Source organism: Salvelinus alpinus, chromosome 9 (genome assembly GCF_045679555.1).
Source record: "Salvelinus alpinus chromosome 9, SLU_Salpinus.1, whole genome shotgun sequence".
Taxonomy (NCBI): Eukaryota; Metazoa; Chordata; class Actinopteri; order Salmoniformes; family Salmonidae; genus Salvelinus; species Salvelinus alpinus.
The window spans coordinates 78,321,972-78,344,389 of record NC_092094.1 but is presented as its reverse complement, the minus strand read 5'-3'; the positions used below and the strand labels follow the sequence as shown (position 1 = coordinate 78,344,389).

General features: G+C 43.8%; 1 protein-coding gene across 3 annotated transcripts in view; it reads right to left on the bottom strand.

Moving 5' to 3' along the window:
• Nucleotides 1-22,418, bottom strand: part of LOC139530676 (disks large-associated protein 2-like) — a 198,242-nt gene that overhangs the window by 22,634 nt on the left and 153,190 nt on the right. For all 3 annotated transcript variants that reach the window (XM_071327285.1, XM_071327286.1, XM_071327287.1), the window contains 4 exons: nucleotides 13,511-13,722; nucleotides 3,735-3,803; nucleotides 2,266-2,455; nucleotides 937-1,156 (listed from right to left, as the gene is read on the bottom strand). In XM_071327285.1, the coding sequence (XP_071183386.1) occupies nucleotides 937-1,156; nucleotides 2,266-2,455; nucleotides 3,735-3,803; nucleotides 13,511-13,722 (691 nt within the window). The remainder of the gene's footprint in view (nucleotides 1-936; nucleotides 1,157-2,265; nucleotides 2,456-3,734; nucleotides 3,804-13,510; nucleotides 13,723-22,418) is intronic.

Genomic DNA, 22,418 nt, shown 5'->3' with positions numbered 1-22,418 from the left:
GTTTGCTGAAGTGCTTTTTAGTCACTCAGTGTCACACTCACAGTATATTTTATTTCACACTAAAAAAATAATAATAATTTGTGACCTCAATTTTGTTGACCAGCGCAGTTATTACCCACCACATCTGTAGGAACTGAACTGTAGAATCTGTGGGAGAGAAAACTCAAAGCACAAGGTGTGTCCATCACTTTGTGGTTTGTAAGTACAGGTAGATAAAGCTGTGGTAAACCCATTCAGTCATGAAGACTGTGGAGTTGAAGGACTGTTCATCTCAGCCCTTTTTCCCCTGCCCAGAGTGTCAGTCAAGCTGAGGACACACCCAAAGCACCTGTGGCTTATCATGAAATGAGGTTTAGAGTCAGATTGTGCTCAAGGCGAACAAATCCATCTAGTAAAAGAAAAACCTAAGGGAGAATAAAATCCATAATTGCCTTAATCTGAAAAGGTCTCATGATATAACGTTCACTTCATGTAACTGCAGAATGATTTCAATAGGGTTCATAACTTTACTCTCTGATATGAATGATGAATGAAGATATGAATTACTGTATTGAAAAAGCAATATGATGGATTGGCTCAAAGCAACTCATAAACTGTACTTGAATACAATTTTTATATCAACAATCAGGAAATATGTAAAAGTGATTCATGCAAACGTATGAAGCCATTTCATAAAGCATTTCAAGGGCAGAGCATCACAAGAAACCTCATGTGCATGCTCTTAACTTCATCAATCTCACTTGATACAACATTTTGATATTTACAAATGGTAACTGTCTAAATGTATGTATAAGGATTACTTTGCATGGCTATTTAAACATATCATCCACTTTGGATACGATCTGCCATCTTAATCAATTGTACATACACTACTGTATACTTTATGTGTGGTGTCTGTCTATGTGCTGCAGTCCCCTCCTTCCCTGTTGCTCTTACCTGTGGTGGACCTGATGGAGGAGGTGACAGTGGAGGAGGTCATGGTGGGGATGCAGTCATCATCCTGGGAGTAGCCAGCCTGGATGGCCCTCAGGTAGCTATGGCTCCTTGTCCGGAAACAGCCGGGCAGGTCCAGAGCCTCCACAGCCTGGGATTCCACCTCACTGAACACCGACTCACATACTGACTCAAACTGACCGTTTATATCTGTCTCGCTCACCTGCAGGAGAGAACAACAGGGAGAGAAAGGTTCAATTCACATTTTTCACTTTTCTTTAAGTTTTTGCCATCGTGGGAAAAACTGAATTGGTTGTTTACAAAGTTTGGAGTTATGCTCTTTTCTTCCACTTAATAGAAAAGTGTTTGCTTGAAATGGGTGCCAGCTAATTGCCAGGAGAGCAAATGTTTGAAAAGGATAGCGTCTGCAGAGAGGTAAACAAAATTGTATTGTTCAAATTCGGGTTTAATTTGAGCATTTTCTTGATACGTAATTACTTTGTGAAATGTCAAGCCTATGAGTTGCTCAGCAGGACAATGTTCCTTGCTTGTTGTTGTTTTTCTCAGTTTCTTCAGTTTGCCGCAGTAGCTCACATTATGCATTCTGTAAGCTAGATCTATGATGACATTTTTAAAGGATTGGAGGAATTCAAGGTCATATTCTGTAGTGGCATAGCATACTGTATGAGTGTTAGTTCCCTCTGGATCCCCTGAGAGAATGTGAGTCCTGACCTCAACAGAACCATTATTTGGCAATCTTATTATACTCAGACAGATATGCATCTTGCGATTTAAAGATATCAATTTAGGGAAAATGAAATGGTCCGATTCTATCTCGCCATTGCTATTTGGCAATCTTTGAAATCAGAGATAAGGATCCTGTTCTATTGAAAGATGTATTATCTTGTAATAACCTCAGCAAGGTGCCGTGGAGGCAGAGATAGACCCAGGGAATTAGGGGGAGAGAGGTTGAGCTTTTAAGACTTGGGACAAATCAATACACCCCGACATTAAGAGAGAGATTTAGATCTTAAATGAATATAAACCAGAGACATAACATACTCCATTTGGCTTGTACACTTTAAAATGGATTTAATGTCCATTCTAAAATGCCCTTCTAGCCAATCAGAAACGAGTATTCAACAATGCCATGGTATAAGATCAAAGTACCTGAATCTAAGGGAGGTTAAAGACCGCATTGAATAAAGGAAGAGAGAAAGAAGGCAAAATCCATTGACAGGAGCCAGAGTCAGGGCAGACGGCCGCCGCGATATCTGACATAAGACAATGACAATATCCTGGACATATCATTGTTATAGGCCAGAGACTCACCTGGCTGACCTGGCTAACACAGCTGGCCTGGCTGAGAGTGCTGACCGCCCGCATGTAGCTCTGGTTCCTGGAGCGGAACTGGGCTGCTGGGAGAGGTGGCTGCTGGGAGTTGTAGTTGGTGGAGGGCTCCAGGGCCATGCTGGGGTGGTGGGGGTGCATGTCTCTTGAGGCCTGCAAGTGGTAGTTATGACTGAATGGAGAGAGAGAGCGAGAGAGATACGACAGAGAGAGAGAAACAACAGAGAGAGAGCGACAGAGACACACACAGAGAGAAATAAAGACAATTGTCATCAAGGTGCCGTAGAAATGAGCTTAATAGTTTGACTAATAAACAAGTAATTTGACACAGTTGTTACAAAGGAGGAAAAAACTGTGAAGTGTTATTAACTTCATGGCAGACATCCTCTGGGCGAACTGAACTTCAGACTGAGACTGATTATGACATTGCATTCCACAGGAGAGGTGGATCTTCCTCACCCCACTAAACCATTGCTGTGCTCAACAGTGTCCTCGAAATGGTAATTCGATTTGCTATTGTGCTGAAACATTCAATCAATGCTTGAAGATTAGGTAAATGCTAATTAGGAGCTAGTTAGCAAGCAGAGCAAGAATTTCTGAGAGAGCAGGAGAGTCAGCCAGGTCAATTAAATGTGCTTCCCCAGAAGGGCAACATAGCCTTTACTCACGGAGTCACAGAGAAGTTGGACTAGAACTGCTAGAATTTTCAACCAGAAATGACATGTCAAGTGCAAAGAGACAGATGGAGGAAGAGATGGAAAGAGAGCAGGTAGGTGGAGAAAGCATAGGAATACAAAATAAGTACTCCTAATGTCAGATAGGGACGAGTAAGCAGTTTTCTAGACTTTGTGTAGGAACAAAAAGGTGTATTTTTTAGTGTGACTAATGCCAGTGTGATCAAAATCCTGCCACTCCCTCAAGAACTGTCAGAGATGGACCTTTTACATGTATACAGCGTTCATAGACTATATCAATTATTCACACACTGTATGGCAGGTTATCCCTGAGTGAGACGACATCCAGAGATGAGCCTAGGAAACAAGCGGATTCAGGTGCAGAGGCTCAGTTAAACTAACTAAAATACTATTAAAAACAGAGATTAGTCACCGGTCAAGACCAGCTACCATTGATACATTCAATGGCAGTTAAAGACAGAACCAAATCCGTGCTGTCAATATAGCTAAGAGCCCATGTAGGTTAGACAGAGACTTTGTTGTGTTCTACGATGCTGTATGGCTTGGCGGCATGGCAAGAGAAATAGGAGATTGGCCTGGCTGACTTGCCATTGACTAGGAGTGAGTGTTTGCTGTACTAGGTGTCCGTATTGAGTTTGTCAGCGGGGCTCAGTGCCAGCTGGCTTTTCAGCCTGACCACCGCAACATGGCAGCACCAGAGAGTGAGAGCGAGGGGGGGTAGGAGAAAGAGAGGGAGAACACTGTGCTTGTACTCACCTTAAGTCTGCAGCAAAATTGGTGATGTAGTTCCGCACGTCACTGTTCATTTTATCCACCCGGTAAGAGCTGTGGGCAGAGAAGAAGCAATGTTACCAAGTCCACTGCTGGGGGGAGTCAATGGATGCGGGTGGGACTGAGATCACGGTGCAACGTCAATGAATTCTGATTGAATTTGTATGTTTGTGGAGACATCAAATGTTTCCCTGTGATGTTCACCAAAGTACAGCAAACATTAGGATGATACAAAAACATGTTAATGGACAAACTGACCACCGTAACTGCAACTAATGGTATTAATGGTCATGTGGAAGATGGTAAAAGGTGTAGACTGACAGAGTGGTGTCAGTAAATGGTGCTTCATGGCAGACAGTATCTCATGTTATTGGGAAAGTGAAAGGGGGATACCTAGTCAGTTGCACAAACTGAATGCATTCAACTGAAATTTGTCTTCCGCATTTAACCCAACCCCTCTGAATCAGAGAGGTGCGGGAGGGGGGGGGCTGCCTTAATCGACATCCACGTCTTTGGCGTCCGGGGAACAGTGGGTTAACTGCCTTGCTCAGGGGCCGAACTATTGCCCGGTGTCTGTCTGTATAACACACAGACAGACACACTGGACATCATGGGGGTATTATCCAATTATGATGACTTTTAGCTTGAACGTAAGGTGCACGCACACAGTTGTACAATTCAAAAACAAAATTTGTCTTAAGAAGATCATCAGCAATGATAAGTAGGCCATGGCTCATTTACCCATGAAGTGTAAAACGCACTCAATTAAAATACAGAGGATCCCGTCTTGAATAAAAAAGTAATTTTCCTACGGCAGATTAATTGGGCGTAACTGAGGAGTAAAATACAACTTAAAGTTCCATCCATGAACAATGAAAGCAGCTCCAGCTTTTGGCTGACAACATCAGATGAAAGCGCAGCACATTGACTGACGGAGATCATGTGCATTACTTCACCCATCCCCACAGCTACGGCGTAAAAATGACTAGTATAGTCGACAGAGCTTAGACAATCTGCTTCACAAAAAGGCGACCCTTTATCATTTTTTTACCCCTGCACATTTGCCTTTAATGTCTCTAACTGTTGCTAATGCACTTCCCATTGGTGGCAACTATGAAACTACGATACGATGTGAATCTCTACCTCCCTTCTCACTTTCTCTGCCTGCCTTTCATGCTGGCTGTGACTGGGACCTTATGTATTCTTTCAGTGGTTAAACAAAGACGCTTTGCCGAGACAAAGTCATTGTGCTGAGTTCTACCAAAGCGGAGAGAGCGAGAGAGAGGGAAAAGTCATATGTAAGAGTGCAAAGGAGAGGGGGAATACTGCAGCTAGGAGAAAGATAGTGTGTTATAAAGCTGGAGAATGAACTCCAGAGAGAGAGGGAGAGAGAGTAAAAGGGAGAGAGGGGGGAGAGAAAGAGAGTGCATTAAACCTTGAGGGTGAACAGATGAGGGCAATAGGCACACACTAGGCATTATAACTTCTGGGAAATGTGTCTGCTCTATAACAGGAAGGACAGCATCCCAGACAACCAGAACTAACAGCAAAGCCCAATAGAAAATAACCATTGTCTGACTGTTTACTGTTAGTGGGACTGAAGATAATGAGTAGTGAAGTTTAGCCTCATCCCGGAAGACAAGGGGTCAGGAGACAGTAAGGAAGTCAGAGGGACTTACAAATGGGTTTAAGCCACATTATAAATCCATTATAATCATCAGCGTCTAATTATGATAAGCCATTATCATCATCATCCCCATCATGAACATACAGTAGGAGATAGAAATAAATAGCAGGTGCATGGCAAAAAACTATAAGGCAATGTTTACATGACCCCTTTTCAAACAGCCCCTTATTTACCACTGTTTTTAAGAACCATTCACACAGACCGGAAATGTCACGCCCTGACCATAGAGAGCCCTTGGTTCTCTATGGTGTAGTAGGTCAGGGCGTGACTAGGGGGTGTTCTAGCTCAATATTTCTATGTTGGTGTTTTGTATGGTTCCCAATTAGAGGCAGCTGGTAATCGTTGCCTCTAATTGGGGATCATATTTAGGTAGCCATTTTTCCCACCTGTGTTTGTGGGATATTGTTTTGTGTTTGTGCACCACTACTTTCATGTTTCGTTACTGGTTTATTGTTTAAAGTTTCACTGTAATAAAGATGTGGAACATCAATCACGCTGCGCCTTGGTCTGCTCATTACGACGATCGTGACAGGAAACCTGTATTTTGGTTACAGGGTCTGGGAAAATGCAGGAATCATGACTAGGTCTTTAGGTGGGTTTTAATTGACTATGTTTATTTTACCCCTATCCCTTTCAGATATTCCAGAAAGCTGGTATAAAAAAGCAGCCATGGTTAAATAGTGGGATTTTGGTCTGTGTATTCACTGTAGACTACCCGTATGTTAGTGTTGGGCTACCTGGTTCAAGCCAGGCTGAATAATTCTGCCTGTAGAGGCCGTAGCTTGGTAAAAAAGCGTTGGGCCAGTAACCGAAAGGTCGCTGGTTCGAATCCCTGACCAGACTAGGTGAAAAATGTGTTAATGTGCCTTTGAGCAAGGCAGTTAACCCTAATTTCTCCTGTAAGTGACTAAAATGTATGAAAGGGATATTATAGTCCATAATGACTGTGCCCTTAAAGGCAACAATTACTTTAACTATGAGGGAAAGTACCACACATATCTACTGTATATAGTAGAAGTCTTATTGGAACAGCTCAACAAACAACGAATCAGTGTCTCAAACAGCAACTAATCAATGGAATGGGATTTCTCTCCGACAATGAGATGTGAGAAACAAGCGTTCATATGATACACAATCCGAATTACTATTTGCCTTATGTCACATCAGTAACTAACGAATGCTTCACGCATGTTCATTTTAATTCATTACGAATGCTACTCAACAGGCTAATCATAATTTGGAGAACAAAAAGAGAGAGTTATTTTAAAACCTGCCTCAAATAGCTGGGATTGATTTCGCTTGGCGTAGATCTTGTCCCCCCCCCCCCATTCCCAATGAGAAGGCAGCCATTAGAGAATGTGTGCCTCTCTCCAATGAGTGGGGAGTGCTTCTCTGCTCCTCTATCAAACGCTATGTGTACCATGCCTGATTGACTCATTAACTTATCCTGCTATGCAGTGATGCTTTATGTTAATGCCTTTCCAGTCCTATATCATCACCAATAATACATCCCTTAAATGAGTTTGGCTAGTCCCTTGTTTCTCGTGAAATCCGATACAAATTACATACATTTATCTTAGTCTACAACCTACAGCTTGGGACCCCAAGGCACCTTTGTGGGGGATTATTATTAATTAAAATGACCATCAACTTCAGTCCCCTCTTGTGGTGGGGCGTTTCAGCTGAATGGCCTAGAGACAGGCTTGTTGATGGTGATGGATTCTTTATTGGTGAGAAAGTGGATAAAGAGACACCCTGTCAGCTATGAGAGGGACGTGACACAAACCAAAGGCTGTTCTCACTTTAACTCAATTAGCTACAGGAACCTCTGCCGTCAAATTTACACCCACCGTGACCCCGAGGGAGAGGAAATTGCTTCAAGTGGGAACAGAAATAAAACCTTGCTCACACACGTGCTTCAAATCCAATCCAATTCAGTCCAAACAAGCAGTGAGCCATGATATTATGAGAGCTTTCATGTCAGGTGCCACTCAGATCAGCAGTGCCACTCAGAAAAGCAATACCACTCAGATCAGCAGTACCATTCAGAACAGCATTACCACTCAGATCAGCATTACCACTCAGATCAGCGTTACCACTCAGATCAGCATTACCAATCAGATCAGCAGTACCTCTCAGATAAGCAGTACTTCTCAGATCAGCATTACTACTCAGATCAGCAGTACCACTCAGATCAGCATTGCCATTCAGATCAGCGTTACCACTCAGATCAGCATTACCAATCAGATCAGCAGTACCTTACAGATAAGCAGTACTTCTCAGATCAGCATTACTACTCAGATCAGCAGTACCACTCAGATCAGCATTACCACTCAGATCAGCAGTGCCACTCAGATCAGCAGTACCACTCAGATCAGCAGTGCCACTCAGATCAGCAGTGCCACTCAGATCAGCATTACTACTCAGATCAGCAGTACCACTCAGATCAGCATTACTACTCAGATCAGCAGTACCACTCAGATCAGCATTACCACTCAGATCAGCATTACCACTCAGATCAGCATTACCACTCAGATCAGCAGTGCCACTCAGATCAGCAGTACCATTCAGAACAGCATTACCACTCAGAACAGCATTACCACTCAGAACAGCAGTGCCACTCAGGTAAGCAGTGCCACTCAGATCAGCATTGCCATTCAGAACAGCATTACCACTCAGAACAGCATTACCACTCAGAACAGCAGTGCCACTCAGGTAAGCAGTGCCACTCAGATCAGCAGTGCCATTCAGATCAGCAGTACCACTCAGATCAGCAGTACCACTCAGATCAGCAGTACCACTCAGATCAGCAGTACCACTCAGATCAGCATTACCACTCAGATCAGCAGTACCACTCAGATCAGCAGTACCACTCATATCAGCAGTACCACTCAGATCAGCATTACCACTCAGATCAGCAGTACCACTCAGATCAGCATTACCACTCAGATCAGCATTACCACTCAGATCAGCATTACTACTCAGATCAGCATTACCACTCAGATCAGCATTACCACTCAGATCAGCATTACTACTCAGATCAGCATTACCACTCAGATCAGCAGTACCACTCAGATCAGCATTACTACTCAGATCAGCAGTACCACTCAGATCAGCAGTACCACTCAGATCAGCATTACCACTCAGATCAGCAGTACCACTCAGATCAGCATTACCACTCAGATCAGCAGTACCACTCAGATCAGCAGTACCACTCAAGCATGGAGCCCCATACTACAGCCAAATCTGGACCATTTTTTGAGCAATGGCAGAGAGCAAAAGTATGGCACAAGCCAGGGTCTAAAACAACTAAGATATAAAGTCTCTTTTGAGTTCCTCATTAGTCAAAATTAACATGTACAATTCAAAGGGAAATTAGTAGGGCCAGGAGTTTGCCTGACCATGTGACCTTACCAGGCAAAACTCTGGGCCTCAGGGTCAGCCTGTCACACCCACCCTGATCTGTTTCACCTGTCCTTGTGATTACCTCCACCCCCTCCAGGTGTTGCTTATTTTCTCTGGTGTATTTATCCCTGTGTTTCCTGTCTCTCTGTGCCAGTTTGTCTTGTATGTTCAAGTCAACCAGTGTGGTTTTCCCGTGCGCCTGCTTGTCTATGCGCTTCTACTAGTCCTCCCAGTTTTGACCTTTGCCGTTTTCTGGACTCCATTCCCGCCTGCCTGACCATTCTGCCTGCCCTGACCTCGAGCTTGCCTGCCATTCTGTACCTCTGGATCGCTGAACTGGTTTTGACCTTTCGCCTGTCCACGACTATTCTCTTGCCTAACAATTTTGGATTGTTAATAAACATCTTGGACTCTAACCATCTGCTTCCTGTGTCTGCATCTGGGTCTCTCCTTGTGCCCTTTTACAGCCAAAACTACTGGGCCTAGAGGTGAGGCTCAAACTTCAATAGCTGCAATAGGAGCCACAGACAGGCAATACCGGGGCAGTCCTGACGTGTCACAGGAAGACAAATGGTAAGACAAAGAGAATACTATACAGTCATGAATGAAAGGCCTCCCCAGCAGGCATTCTTCAGCCTGGCCTGAACCAGGTAGCCCAACACTGCAACACTAACATGCTGAGGTAGCCCAACACTGTCTACAGTGAATACAGGAGGAACTTCATCAACTGTCTCCATACTTGTGTTGTCAATGGACTCTGAGGCAGGCCAACATAAAATTATCCATATATATATATTCCTCTTTCACTAAGAGCAGCAGGCTCCTGGACTAACTGCTGAGAGAGGCATTATCTAGAGACCTTCCAAGCATAATACGTGTAATGGATATCTGCTGCTCCATCCTCCAAATCACTCCCTTTTTAGTGGCATTCTTAATGGAGTTTAATTGTTAGTACCCAAATCCCAAAACCGTGTTGTTTTCATAGCTACTGGTTTTGGATCATAGGCTGATGAAGGGTATTAGCAAAGCCACTATCATCACATAATATAATAAACTGCTGCATTGTGTAGTACTGCGTGAGTGCGTGTCCAATCGCACTGACGTGCTTTCACACGTCAAAGACATATACACCCGCAGAGGACTTTTAAACCGTTCAAAATTAATTTAAACTTATCAGACAAAATAATAATAATCCTTTGCAACAAAAAAAAAGGGGGGAAAAGCAGTGGAAATGAAATGTAATTAACACCCCAGAATCTTGGGTAACTCATTTTAATTGTGTCAAGCGGACAGTGGTGAGAGTATTAAGGGATAGTGTTCGCTCCACTTTGCTGTGATGTCAGTATTTTCCAGGAAAAAGCCTTGCTGTACCCTAATGGTAATTTAGCAACCTGTGTTGAATGGTAATGAGTAGAGCTGCTGCAGCATGCAGGGGTTGGGGAGGAGAGAAACACACCACAGTCATACAGAGCGAGGTAGGCTACTATCATGACTCATAACTGGATCAAGACCAACATAGCGCTGATGCGACAGTGCAGCAGGGATACCACGAGCACCATAGAAATGGATAGAGATACATAAAATCTCCATGACAAGAATTTCAACAGGCACGTTTGCATTTACCTATGGCAATAGGTTTCACACTGTGTTAACAACACAACTTTGACATGTTACATCAATCTCTATACTGGCACTTTTGCTGTTAAATTTAAGGGTGTCAATCAAATGACCAAGAAGAAATATAGAATTTTTGGTATGCCAAAATATTACCGACAAAACATTCCCCCTTTCCAAAATGAAGACTGTGCTAGCACAAAGCAGCCTGTTATGCGAGTGCCAAGAAAATAATTCATCTAATAGAGACCTGTACATTGATAGTCCAGCACATGTCAGTCACGGTGTTGTACTGACTGACACAGCAGAATAGAATAGGCAGACAGAAATATGAGGTTCTGAAAGTGCTGGTCTGGGAGGAGGGTTTTACAATGGAACATTAATAAAATGGACTCCTGAACTCTCCTGTTATTACTGTTTCCATATTCAACCATGAACAAAGAGAGAAGAGTGGCCTTTGAGGAAGAATGAAAGTGTGCTTGCACTGGCAGACAGTGGCGCTACATTAACAATTACATCAGGGAAAGATGGACCGCCAAGTACAATTTCATGTATTTATGTCTGATATAATGCTAAAATTAAAAACGCAATAAAGAATAAACTATAGCTGTGGCTCAGAGAATAGTGACTTTCTCATACCTGCACTGACACAATGAAGAACACCTTTTATTCAAGACAAAACTCTAAAACCATTTAGACTGAAAGTCTATGGGAGATGGATTTTACACTGAGATCCACCTTTGAACTACCACAGGATCTCAAAATGACTACGTTTTTATTGCAATATAACTCTGCCACTGCTCTGCGACCTAAATTGACAAGGATATGAATGATATATGAGAGTGCCCCAGGGGTGAAGGTGAGGAAGTGCGGTAACAAGGAAATGGGAGAAACACTGGGCAAACACAGCAGCCATTGACAAGGACAATTAACAAACCATACAACGGACAAGAAACAGCCCATATGAACAAATATTACAGTTTACAATAGGAACACTACAGTACTTACTATAGAATTCGATAGTAAATTGTAGTATACTGTAGATTATTCTACTACATACTGTAGTACTTACTATAGAATTTTGTAGTATACTGTAGAATATTAAAGTAAATACTGAAGTATTATCTACAAAAAAATATTACAGTAATGTCCGCTAAAACACTACAGTCCGGGGCCTCCCAAGTGGTGCAGCTGTCTAAGGCACTGCATCACAGTGTTGCAGCATCACTACAGCCTTGGGTTTGATCCCAGGCTGTGTCACAACTGGCCGTGCCTGGGAATCCTATAGGGCGGCGCACAATTGGCGCAGCGTTGTCCGGGTTAGGGGAGGGTGTGGCCGGGTGGGCTTTAATTGGCTCATCGCACTCTAGCGACTCCTTGTGGCGGGCCGTATGCCTGCAAGCTGACTTCAGTCGTCAGTTGAGCGGTGTTTCATCCGACACATTGGTGCAGCTGGCTTCCGGGGTTAAGCGAGCAGGTGTTAAGAAGCAGCGCGACCTTCGCCTCTCCCAAGCCCGTTGGGGAGTTGCAACGATGAGACAAGATTGTAATTGGATCTCACGAAAAGGGGGGCTAAAATCAAATGTCACACTACAGTCTGCGAAAACACTACATTTTTAACTATAGTAAATTATACAGTATTTTATTTCCATATACCCTGTCCATTCCCCTCCCCCATATACCAATTTGTGCCACCCATACGTGAGAAACCTACATGCCAAGTATATACCATATTGTGTTCTATGCAGGTTGTAGAATATATTATTACCGGTTCAGACCCCAGTCCTACCAACAGGTTATGGAAAATGTGCTCGTTTAGTATTTCTCCAGTAGGTTTCCTGAAGGAGAAAGCCACCACTTCTATGTCAAAGATAATAAAACATAAACACTATAGTAAATACTACAGTAATGTCTGCAAAAACACTATAATAAACACTACAGTATACTACAATCTGAAAAAACACTGCAATAAATACGACAGTATAGTACAGTCTGCAAAAACACTACAGTAAATACTACAGTATACATTCTGCACTATATTAATTACCATAGAAAATACTATAGTTTTATTTTACTACAGTATTTATACTATAGTTAACAGTAAATACTACAGTAAAGAGTACTGTAAAGTCCGCAAAAACATTTCAGTGAATACTATAGTATTATACCATAGTATACTATAGTATTTTTTTCATGTAGAAGTAGACACAGAGGAAATAACCTGTATTCTGAAACCAGATTTGTAATGGGGAGACATTTCTATGGAAATAACAACATTGGATCATTTTGGTTTTACTTTTCCTCACTGATTTTAATGTAAAGAAAAAGAGAACTAGAAGAGGCAGTTTTCTAATCCAATAACAACATTGCCTTCCAACAGAGTATGTAAAAAGGCAAACAACAGCATTCCTGGCCCTCTTATTGAATCATCTATCTTGGATATGTTTTTGCTTGTGCCATTGTTAGTGTGTTAGAATTTTGCTCGTCTCATCCAATCGACAAGTATTGCAATCTAATTTCATGTTAATCTGCTGCATTTGTTCTAACGTCATTCCATTACCATCCTAACCTCGTTTCTGTAATTGTGTCTGCATCATGGCCTATCTAATCCTCTCCAGCACTCATTCATTTTATACCCCCAGGGCACACACTTAACAAAGCTTTACAAACAATGACACTAAAAACTTTTTGCTATAGAAATCAAATCTGATTCATTTATGAATTCATTTGGTATTTCTACAAGTTCTAGAACATGCCCTTATTAACCACAGATCTAGGATCAAATATTTGGCATTACCTGTGTAATGGGGGTCAGTGTGCTGCTAACAGCTTAGCTTCCTCCAATGTCTGACTGCCCCATACTGGGCTCAAACCAGTGATCTTCTGCTTCGCAACATATGTGACCGCCCTCCTTGACAACGTTCCAACAGGTTGAGGCACCCAAAAGGTACCGATTTGGATGGCTCCATCCGTGACATTTCAAGCTAGCTGTGGAGTGAGCTTACGGCACGTTCTTAACTCAGTTACACATGCTAGGATACTTTACATGGCCTACCTCTGGGAGTCTAGGAGTGGTCTCTGCATGACAGACTTGACCAGGGCGTCTGGCCGGACCGCCTTCACGGGGGACGTCTTGGGGCTGGAGTCAGACTCTCCACTCTCCTCATCACCCATGGCTTTGACGTAACTGCTGCTCCTCATCCTCCGGCAGGGGATCTCATCGTCCTTACCTCCCCCTGGGTAACCACTCCACTCATCCTGAGGTACCTGGGGGAGGGGGTAGAGAGAGGGTTAGAGAGAAGGGTTGGGTACCCTGTAACAGAAGTAGTAAAATTGTAGAAGATACTGTAATGTAATTATAGTATGAGTACTACAGATACACAGGTTTACCTCAAAGTTTCTTCGCTCCCACTTGCCGTAACATGTACTTACCTACATGGTACAGTAATTACTGTAGGTAGGTACAGTTTATCTTTAAACTGTGGATATTGTTACATAGACCTGAAAACAGGTAGCCATTAGCTGTTTGGTTTTGGTATGTCAGGAGAGTTGTTGTTTTCTCAATGTGGCTATTGGCTCAGCCGTAGTGTAAAGCAGACTGTCCTCGATCATGTTTATTGGTAAAATGAAGGTAGTGAGAGTGGGATCATAGAGGATCAAACTGAATAGGAGATTCATCCACAGTCACATTTAACCACAGCTCAGGCAAAGATAGGTACAGTACATCACTTGTAATATTCTGTTATCATTCTCTCTCTATAGCTAGTAAGACATTTGCAACTGAGACAAGGCGCTTGCATGGCATCATCCCCATTGGCAAGATGTTTTCTGACTCAGACTTGTTCCCTTGACTGCAATCTGTTCCCAGATTGAGACTCAAAGCGAGGTACGTGCAGTGTGATCGTGCTGTGTTTACCCAAGATTGCATTACACATCATAAGGCTCTTCAATATTGAATGTGAGACCAGCATCAGAGATGTGTTACATGTTGCATGATAAACCACAGCAGAGCAGCGGTAACACTGTTTGACATTCCTGTCGGATGGTTTACTTACTGACGCCTATGAGCAGTAAATAAACCATGCAAGAGAACTGTTCTAGTTCAGTTTAATTCAATATAATTACTTAAAAAATATACAGAGTAATTGAGGGTCTATTTGTTACGAAAATCCTTTCTGAAATTCAAAAGATCAAACTAAAATCCTGAGCCTAACACAAAAGTACCATATTCTGGTCTTCTGTTTGTATAATGGCATTTGTTGAAAGGTTGTGGAAACCATTTGAAGCTGCTGGACAAACGGCTAGGGGTTAATTTAATCGAACTGATGACATCATGCTGTTTACAAACTCATTTAAATATCACAGGCGCGTTAAATAAAGAAGTTACCACTAAAGTCTCTCTCTCTTCCTCTCTCTGGGCTCTATTTTCGTCTGGCACAAAGGAGGTGCAAGTGTCATACGCACGTTAGTTAGCAATTTCGTCTGGCACTGACATTTTCCAGCCCTAACACCAGGTTCGGTAATTTACCTGTCTAACATCAGCTCGCTTGCACTGAGGGGGAGGGGTGGCAATATTTGAGGTTTGTCCTTAAAAACAAGTGCAAAAGTGACTATTTCATGCAGCGCTAATGGGCCATTTTACAGCGCTAATGGGCCATTTTACAGCACTAATGGGCCATTTTAAGACCCACAAAAAGCAGGTCTTAACGGTAATGCAGTTGATAAAGGCATGGATTTAGAGAGCGGAAGTGCAGCCTATCCAGCCATGAAGCACAGTGCCCATGGAAGGAGAGATATTCCTTTTGTGCCGGTGAATCTCGTATTTAGAAAAAAATATATGATTGGTTTCCCCCATTTCATTTAACTTATTAGAAAGATACACCGTCCATTGGTAAATTCGTCTGCTATTTCTGGAGAAGTGCAAATATGATCTGTAAGATGGTTCCATGATGTTTATAAAACATTACATTTGTGAGCAGTGTAACGGTGAGTGGACATTCCCTCTTTCTCTTTATATTTTTGGTATTGCGTTAGGTTTGTTACAATACAACCCTCTCTGTCACAGTTTTGCTTTACTTCAAAAGTACAGCAGAGTTCAATTACCGCAACTACAACAGCCGATGCTCCAGTACCATTTGCCGGACGGTAGCAGAGTGAACAGTCTAAGGCCTGGGTGGCTGGAGTGTTTGGCAATTTTTCGGGCCTTCCTCTGACACGGCCTGATGTAGAGGTCCTGGATGGCAGGGAGCTTGGCCACAGTGATGTACTGGGCTGTCCGAACAACCCTCTGTAAGGCTTTGCGATGTATTTGCCATACCAAGCATTGATGCAGCCAGTCAAGATGCTCTCGATGGTGCAGCTGTAGAACTTTTTGAGGATCCGAGGGCCCATACCAAATCTTTTCAGCCTCCTCAGGGGGAAGAGGCACTGCCGTGCCCTCTTCACGACTGTGTGTGGACCATGTTAAGTTCTTAGCGATGTGGACGCCAAGTTACTTGAAGCTCTCGAACGACTCCACAACAGTCCCGTCGATGTGGATGGGGGTGTGCTCTTCCCTCTTTCTCCTACAGTCCACGAGCAGCTCTTTGGTCTTACTGATGTTGATGGAGAGGCTGTAGTCCTGACACCACACTGCTAAGTCTCAAAATTAACCTTTATTTAACTTGGAAAGTAGGTTCAGAACAAATTCTTATTTTACAATGACGGCCTACCCCGGCCAAACCCTAACCCGGATGACGCTGGGCCAATTGTGCGCCGCCCTATGGGACTCCCAATCATGGCCGGTTGTGATACAGCTTGTAATCGAACCAGGATCTGTAGTGACACCTCTAGTACTGAGATGCAGTGCCTTAGACCGCTGCGTCACTCGGGAGCCCTCTAGACTGACTCATTGTTGTCTGTGATCAGGCCTACCACCGTTGTGTCATCAGCAAACTTGATGATGGTGTTGGAGTCATGCGTGGTCACGCAGTCGTGGGTGAACAGGGAGTACAGGACGGGACTAAGCACACACCCCTGAGGAGTTCCAATGTTGAAGGTCAGCGTGACGGAGGTGTTGTTGCCTACCCTCACCACCCGGGGCCGGCTCACGAAGTCCATGATTCAGTTGCAGAGGGAGGGGTTCAGTCCCAGGGTCCCTAGCTTGGTGATGAGCTTGGCTTACCAAAGATCTGACAGTAGAGAGCTGGCTGTAGTCAATAGGGCTTGTGTGTTGAAAGTCATAAGGCCCGTGGGTCCACAGCGCTGTATGGCAGAAATTCATAATATTATGATTCCAGAGTAAGGGGCTTGCAAAATGTGCCATGATGATGCCACACAAATAAGCAAAACTGGGCCACACACACATACCAAGGGAGCTATCACTTTATACCCTTCAAACGACACGCACGCTTGCACACACACACACACACACACACACACACACACACACACACACACACACACACACACACACACACACACACACACACACACACACACACACACACACACACACACACACACACACACACACACACACACACACACACACACACACACACACGTTTGTTGTACTATCCTTGTGTGGTCCAACAATTTATTCCCCTTAACCTAACTCTAACCTTAACCCCTAACCCTAACTCCTATCCCTAATTCTAACCCTAAACCTAAAATAGCCTTTTTCCTTGTGGGAACCGGCAAAATGTCCCCACTTGTCTAAATTGTTCTTGTTTTACTACGCTTGTGAGGACGTCTGGTCCAAAACACACACACACTCACACACACATACAAACATTGCACGCTCACCAGAGTCGATGGGTTAATTAAGTCTTCAAGGAGTTTGATATTTTTAGACGTCTAATTAAGGAAGGAGCGCCAGAGGACAGCCACACACTGTGGTGAGATTTGTTTAATTTGGGATTTGCTAATAAACTAGATAGACGGGTGGATCCCCCCTGTGTAGAGACAACGAACCAGACATCTCTGTGTCTCCCATCCTAATGAATACACACACAGCACAGGGCTGTTTGCATGGAGGAAGAGAACATGCAAATCTACACAGTCATGGTCCAAATGGTTCATGCTGCTTGCAACATGGTAGAATATACTAGAACGTGTACTTAGTTATCTATGGGCAGAATGTAATGAATTTACTCAAGTGAGGAGAGCCACTACAAACTATACATGACGGCAAAACACGAGAGGCAGAAAAAGGACAAATTCTGAGATATACAGTAGCTACAGTCCATCTCCTCTCCCAGACTATGTTTGGGTGTTCACCTGTATATGGCCTCAGGCCTCAGCCCTGATCCTATCCTAATAGGATAGACTATACATTCTAGATTCTAGTCCAGTTCTCCAGATAATGTGTGAATGACCTGTACTGTATGTGCATTTCCAGCCCTGCGCTCTCAGCCTTGCTCCTGCCCCATAGGCCTCCCCAGGGGGATGGGCTGTAGGCTGTAGGCCCTGCTGCTGCTCCTGCAGTGCATTTCATTGATTAACTCTGCAGCTCCGTTCCACTCAGGTCATCTCCCGCGAGGAACATAAGTCAGCGCCATTAAAACACAGGACCCAGCCAGAGTAGAAAGGGGGATAGACCTGGCTTCCCTGGCACGACGTCGCTAAACAACTCAATCAGTGATAATCCCTCCCCACTCCATCATTTCTTCAGAGAGGACTGTGGGAAGAGAATGATTCAGTGTGTTTTAGCGAGGGCTGTTTTTTCTTTATCTCCGCCCCCCCGTTCTGGCTCTCTCTCTCAGACTACCTCACTCTACCTCTCTCTTTCTGTGTTTCTTGGTCTGGGTTATGTATTGGATGGTCCTGGGTCTAGGTCTCACTGCCTAGACCTGGTAGGCAGCAGCTACTGGTCTTCTCTCCCATCATAAGGTTGTTGGACTCCGTTGTCAGGGCAATGAAGGCTGGGGACTTTCTATACCTCACTACCTCAGAAAAAACGTAAATATCACATTTACACAAGTATTCAGACCCTTCACTCAGTACTTTGTTGAAGCAACTTTGGCAGCGATTACAGCCTTGAGTCTTCTTGGGTATGACGCTACAAGCTTGGCACACCTGTATTTGGGGAGTTTCTCCCATTCTTCTCTGCAGATCCTCTCAAGCTCTGTCAGGTTGGATGGGGAGTGTCGCTGCACAGCTATTTTCAGGTCTCTCCAGAGATTTCTGTCGGGTTATAGTCTAGGCTCTGGCTGGGCCACCCAAAGCCACTGTCTTGGCTGTGTGCTTAGGGTCGTTGTCCCGTTGGAAGGTGAACCTTCGCCCCAGTCTGAGGTCCTGAGCGCTCTGGAGCAGGTTTTCATTAAGGATCTCTCTGTACTTTAATCCGTTCATCTTTCCCTTGATCCTGACTAGTCTCCCAGTCCCTGTCGCTGAAAAACATCCCCACAGAATGATGCTGCCACCAACATGCGTCACTGTAGGGATGGTGCCAGGTTTCCTCCAGATGTAACGCTTGGCATTATTTTCATCAGACCAGAGAATCTTGTTCCTCATGGTCTGAGAGTCCTTTACGTGCCTTTTGGCAAACTCCAAGTGGGCTGTCATGTTCCTTTTACTGAGGAGTGGCCATCTGGCAACTATACCATATTGGCCTGATTGGTAGAGTGCTGCAGAGATGGTTGTCCTTATGGAAGGTTCTCTCATCTCCACAGAGGGACTCTGGTTCTCTGTCAGAGTGACCATCAGGTTCTTGGTCACCTCCCTGACCAAGGCCCTTCTCCACCGATTGCTCAGTTTGGCTGGGTGGCCAGCTCTAAGAAGAGTCTGGGTGGTTCCAAACTTCTTCCATTTAAGAATGATAGAGGCCATTGTGCTCTTGGGGACCTTCAATGCTGCCGAATATTTTTGGTACCCTTCCTGAGATCTGTGCCTCGACACAATCCTGTCTCGGAGCTCTACCAACAATTCCTTCGACCTGTCTTGGTTTTTGCTCTGAGATGCACTGTGAACTGTGGGACTTTATATAGACAGGTGTGTGCCTTTCCAAACCATCAAGTTGTAGAAGCATCACAAGGATGAACTATAGAAATAGAAACAGGATGCACCTGAGCTCAATTTAGAATCTCATAGCAAAGGGTCTGAATACTTATGTAAATAAGGTATTTCAGATTTTGTATTTTTAATAATTTTGCAAAAAATTCTAAAAAACTGTTTTCGCTTTGTCATTAATGTGTGTAGATTGATGAGAATTTATTTTATTTTATCAATTTTAGAACAAGATTGTAACATAACAAAATGTGGAAAAGGGGAAGGGGTCTGAATACTTTCTGAATGCACTTTAGCTATAAATGTTTTTATTTAATTTCGTTTTTTTTTACCTATGCCCTCCTTTGAGAGTAAGGCTTTTGAGCGAGGCTATAGCCCATCTCTGATGATGTGGGTTTATTGTGTCTGTCTGGTTCACCCTCACAGAGAGAGACTCTGTGGTTTCTGCAGCGCTGCAACTTCACTCTGCCTTTAATCACAGGCTTTCTCACTCTGAACCATCCACCTTTGGCAAGTCAACATGGCAGTTCATTGGTTTATTAAATCCTGCCGCATTGCCTTATCAGCAAAACTATCAAAGCCTAATCCTTGCTTTGTACTCTTCTGGAAGGAAAAGAGAGTTGTGTTAAATGTTGAAAGTGAATTAATCAAGGCTAAGACAAACCGTAAACAAAGATATTGTGTTGTGGCATTTTGGCCGAGCAGTGTGCCAAGAGCAGCAGTCGGTAGTGAATCTGTATCTTGGTCAGGTGAGCTGGTCACGTCCAGGGCTTAATTGCATTGTCACTGTCACCTCACTGCATCTAAATCAAACCTGCTGTTCCTCCCCAACAGGTACTAACGAGGGCCTGTGTGTGTGTGTGTGTGTGTGTGTGTGTGTGTGTGTGTGTGTGTGTGTGTGTGTGTGTGTGTGTGTGTGTGTGTGTGTGTGTGTGTGTGTGTGTGTGTGTGTGTGTGTGTGTGTGTGTGTGTTTTCATGGCAGGGTAATTGGGACTAATTTGTGTTATCAGTCTGCCAGAGAGAGAGCGATGGTTGATGCCACATATGATTCCCAACATTTGTAATTTCAGGAAGAAGACAACTGTACTCTATCTCTGTCCTGTCCTATGCTCACCAACGAGCTGCAAAATCTGGATCCCTACAAATCAGCTGGGCTAGACAATCTGGACCCTCTCTTTCTAAAATGATCTGCCGAAATTGTTGCAACCCCTATTACTAGCCTGTTCAACCTCTCTTTCGTATCGTCTGAAATCTGCAAAGATTGGAAAGCTGCCGCGGTCATCCCCCTCTTCAAAGGGGGAGACACTCTAGACCCAAACTGTTATAAACGTATATCCATCCTACCCTACCTTTCTAAAATCTTCGAAAGCCAAGTTAATAAACAGATCATCGACCATTTCTAATCCCACCGTACCTTCTCCACTATGCAATCTGGTTTCCGAGCTGGTCATGGGTGCACCTTGGCCACGCTCAAGGTCCTAAATGATATCATAACCGCCATCGGTTAAAGACAGTACTGTGCAGCTGTCTTCATCGACCTGGCCAAGGCTTTAGACTCTGTCAATCACCGCATTCTTATCGGCAGACTCAATAGCCTTGGTTTCTCTAATGACTGCCTCGCCTGGTTCACCAGCTACTTCTCAGATAGAGTTCAGTGTGTCAAATCGGAGGGCCTGTTGTCCGGACCTCTGGCAGTCTCTATGGGTGTGCCACAGAGTTCAATTCTCAGGCCGACTCTTTTCTCTGTGTATGTCAATGATGTCGCTTTTGCTGTTGGTGATTCTTTGATCCACCTCTACACAGACGACACCATTCTGCATACATCTGGCCCTTCTTTGGACACTGTGTTAACAAACCTCCAAATGAGCATCAATGCCATACAACTCTCCTTCTGTAGCCTCCAACTGCTTTTAAATGCTAGTAAAACTAAATGCATGCTCTTCAACCGATTGCTGCCTGCACCTGTCCGCCCGTCCAGCATCACTACTCTGGACGGTTCTGACTTAGAATATGTGGACAACTACAAATACCTAGGTGTCTGGTTAGACTGTAAACTCTCCTTCCAGACTCACATTAAGCATCTCCAATCAAAAATTAAATCTAGAATTGGCTTCCTATTTGGCAACAAAGCCTCCTTCACTCATGCTGCCAAACATATCCTCGTAAAACTGACTATCCTACCGATCCTTGACTTCGGCGATGTCATTTACAAAATAGCCTCCAACACTCTACTCAGCAAACTGGATGTAGTCTATCACAGTGCCATCGTTTTGTCCATATACTGTACTACCCACCACTGCGACCTGTTGTTGGCTGGCCTTCACTACATATTCGTCGCCAAACCCACTGGCTCCAGGTCATCTATAAGTCTTTGCTAGGTAAAGCCCCGCCTTATCTCAGCTCACGGGTCACCATAGCAACACCCACCCGTAGCACGCGCTCCAGCAGGTATATTTCACTGGTCATCCCCAAAGCCAACACTTCCTTTGGCCGCCTTATTATTATTTTGATGACATTGCTGTGACAGACAAAAGTAAATGTATTGTTGTGTTAGAAGATGATACAGGTGTGGTATGGAGATCAAAGGGAAAACCCCTACCAACTTGAAAGTTCACCTGAACACCACAAAGAAGCATTCAAACAATTAAAGGAAAAAGACAAAGTGAGACTGCACGTCGACAATGCAAACGGCATCCTCTTCCCGAGGACAACAGACTTTAGCAGTGTGCTTTAGACCTGGGTGAAAGTAGATACCATTTTTTCCCCCCGGTATGGTATTTTAGTGTGTTAATATTTCCTTTTTTAAATTTCCTTTCTTACTTTATAACTCTGCATTGTTGGGAAATGGTTCGTAAGTAAGCATTTCACAGTAAAGTCTACACCTGTTGTATTCGCTGCATGTGACAAATAACAGTTGAGCTGATATTCCGATATGTGAAAATGTGTGAAAAAAATGTATGGGCCTAACAGTAAA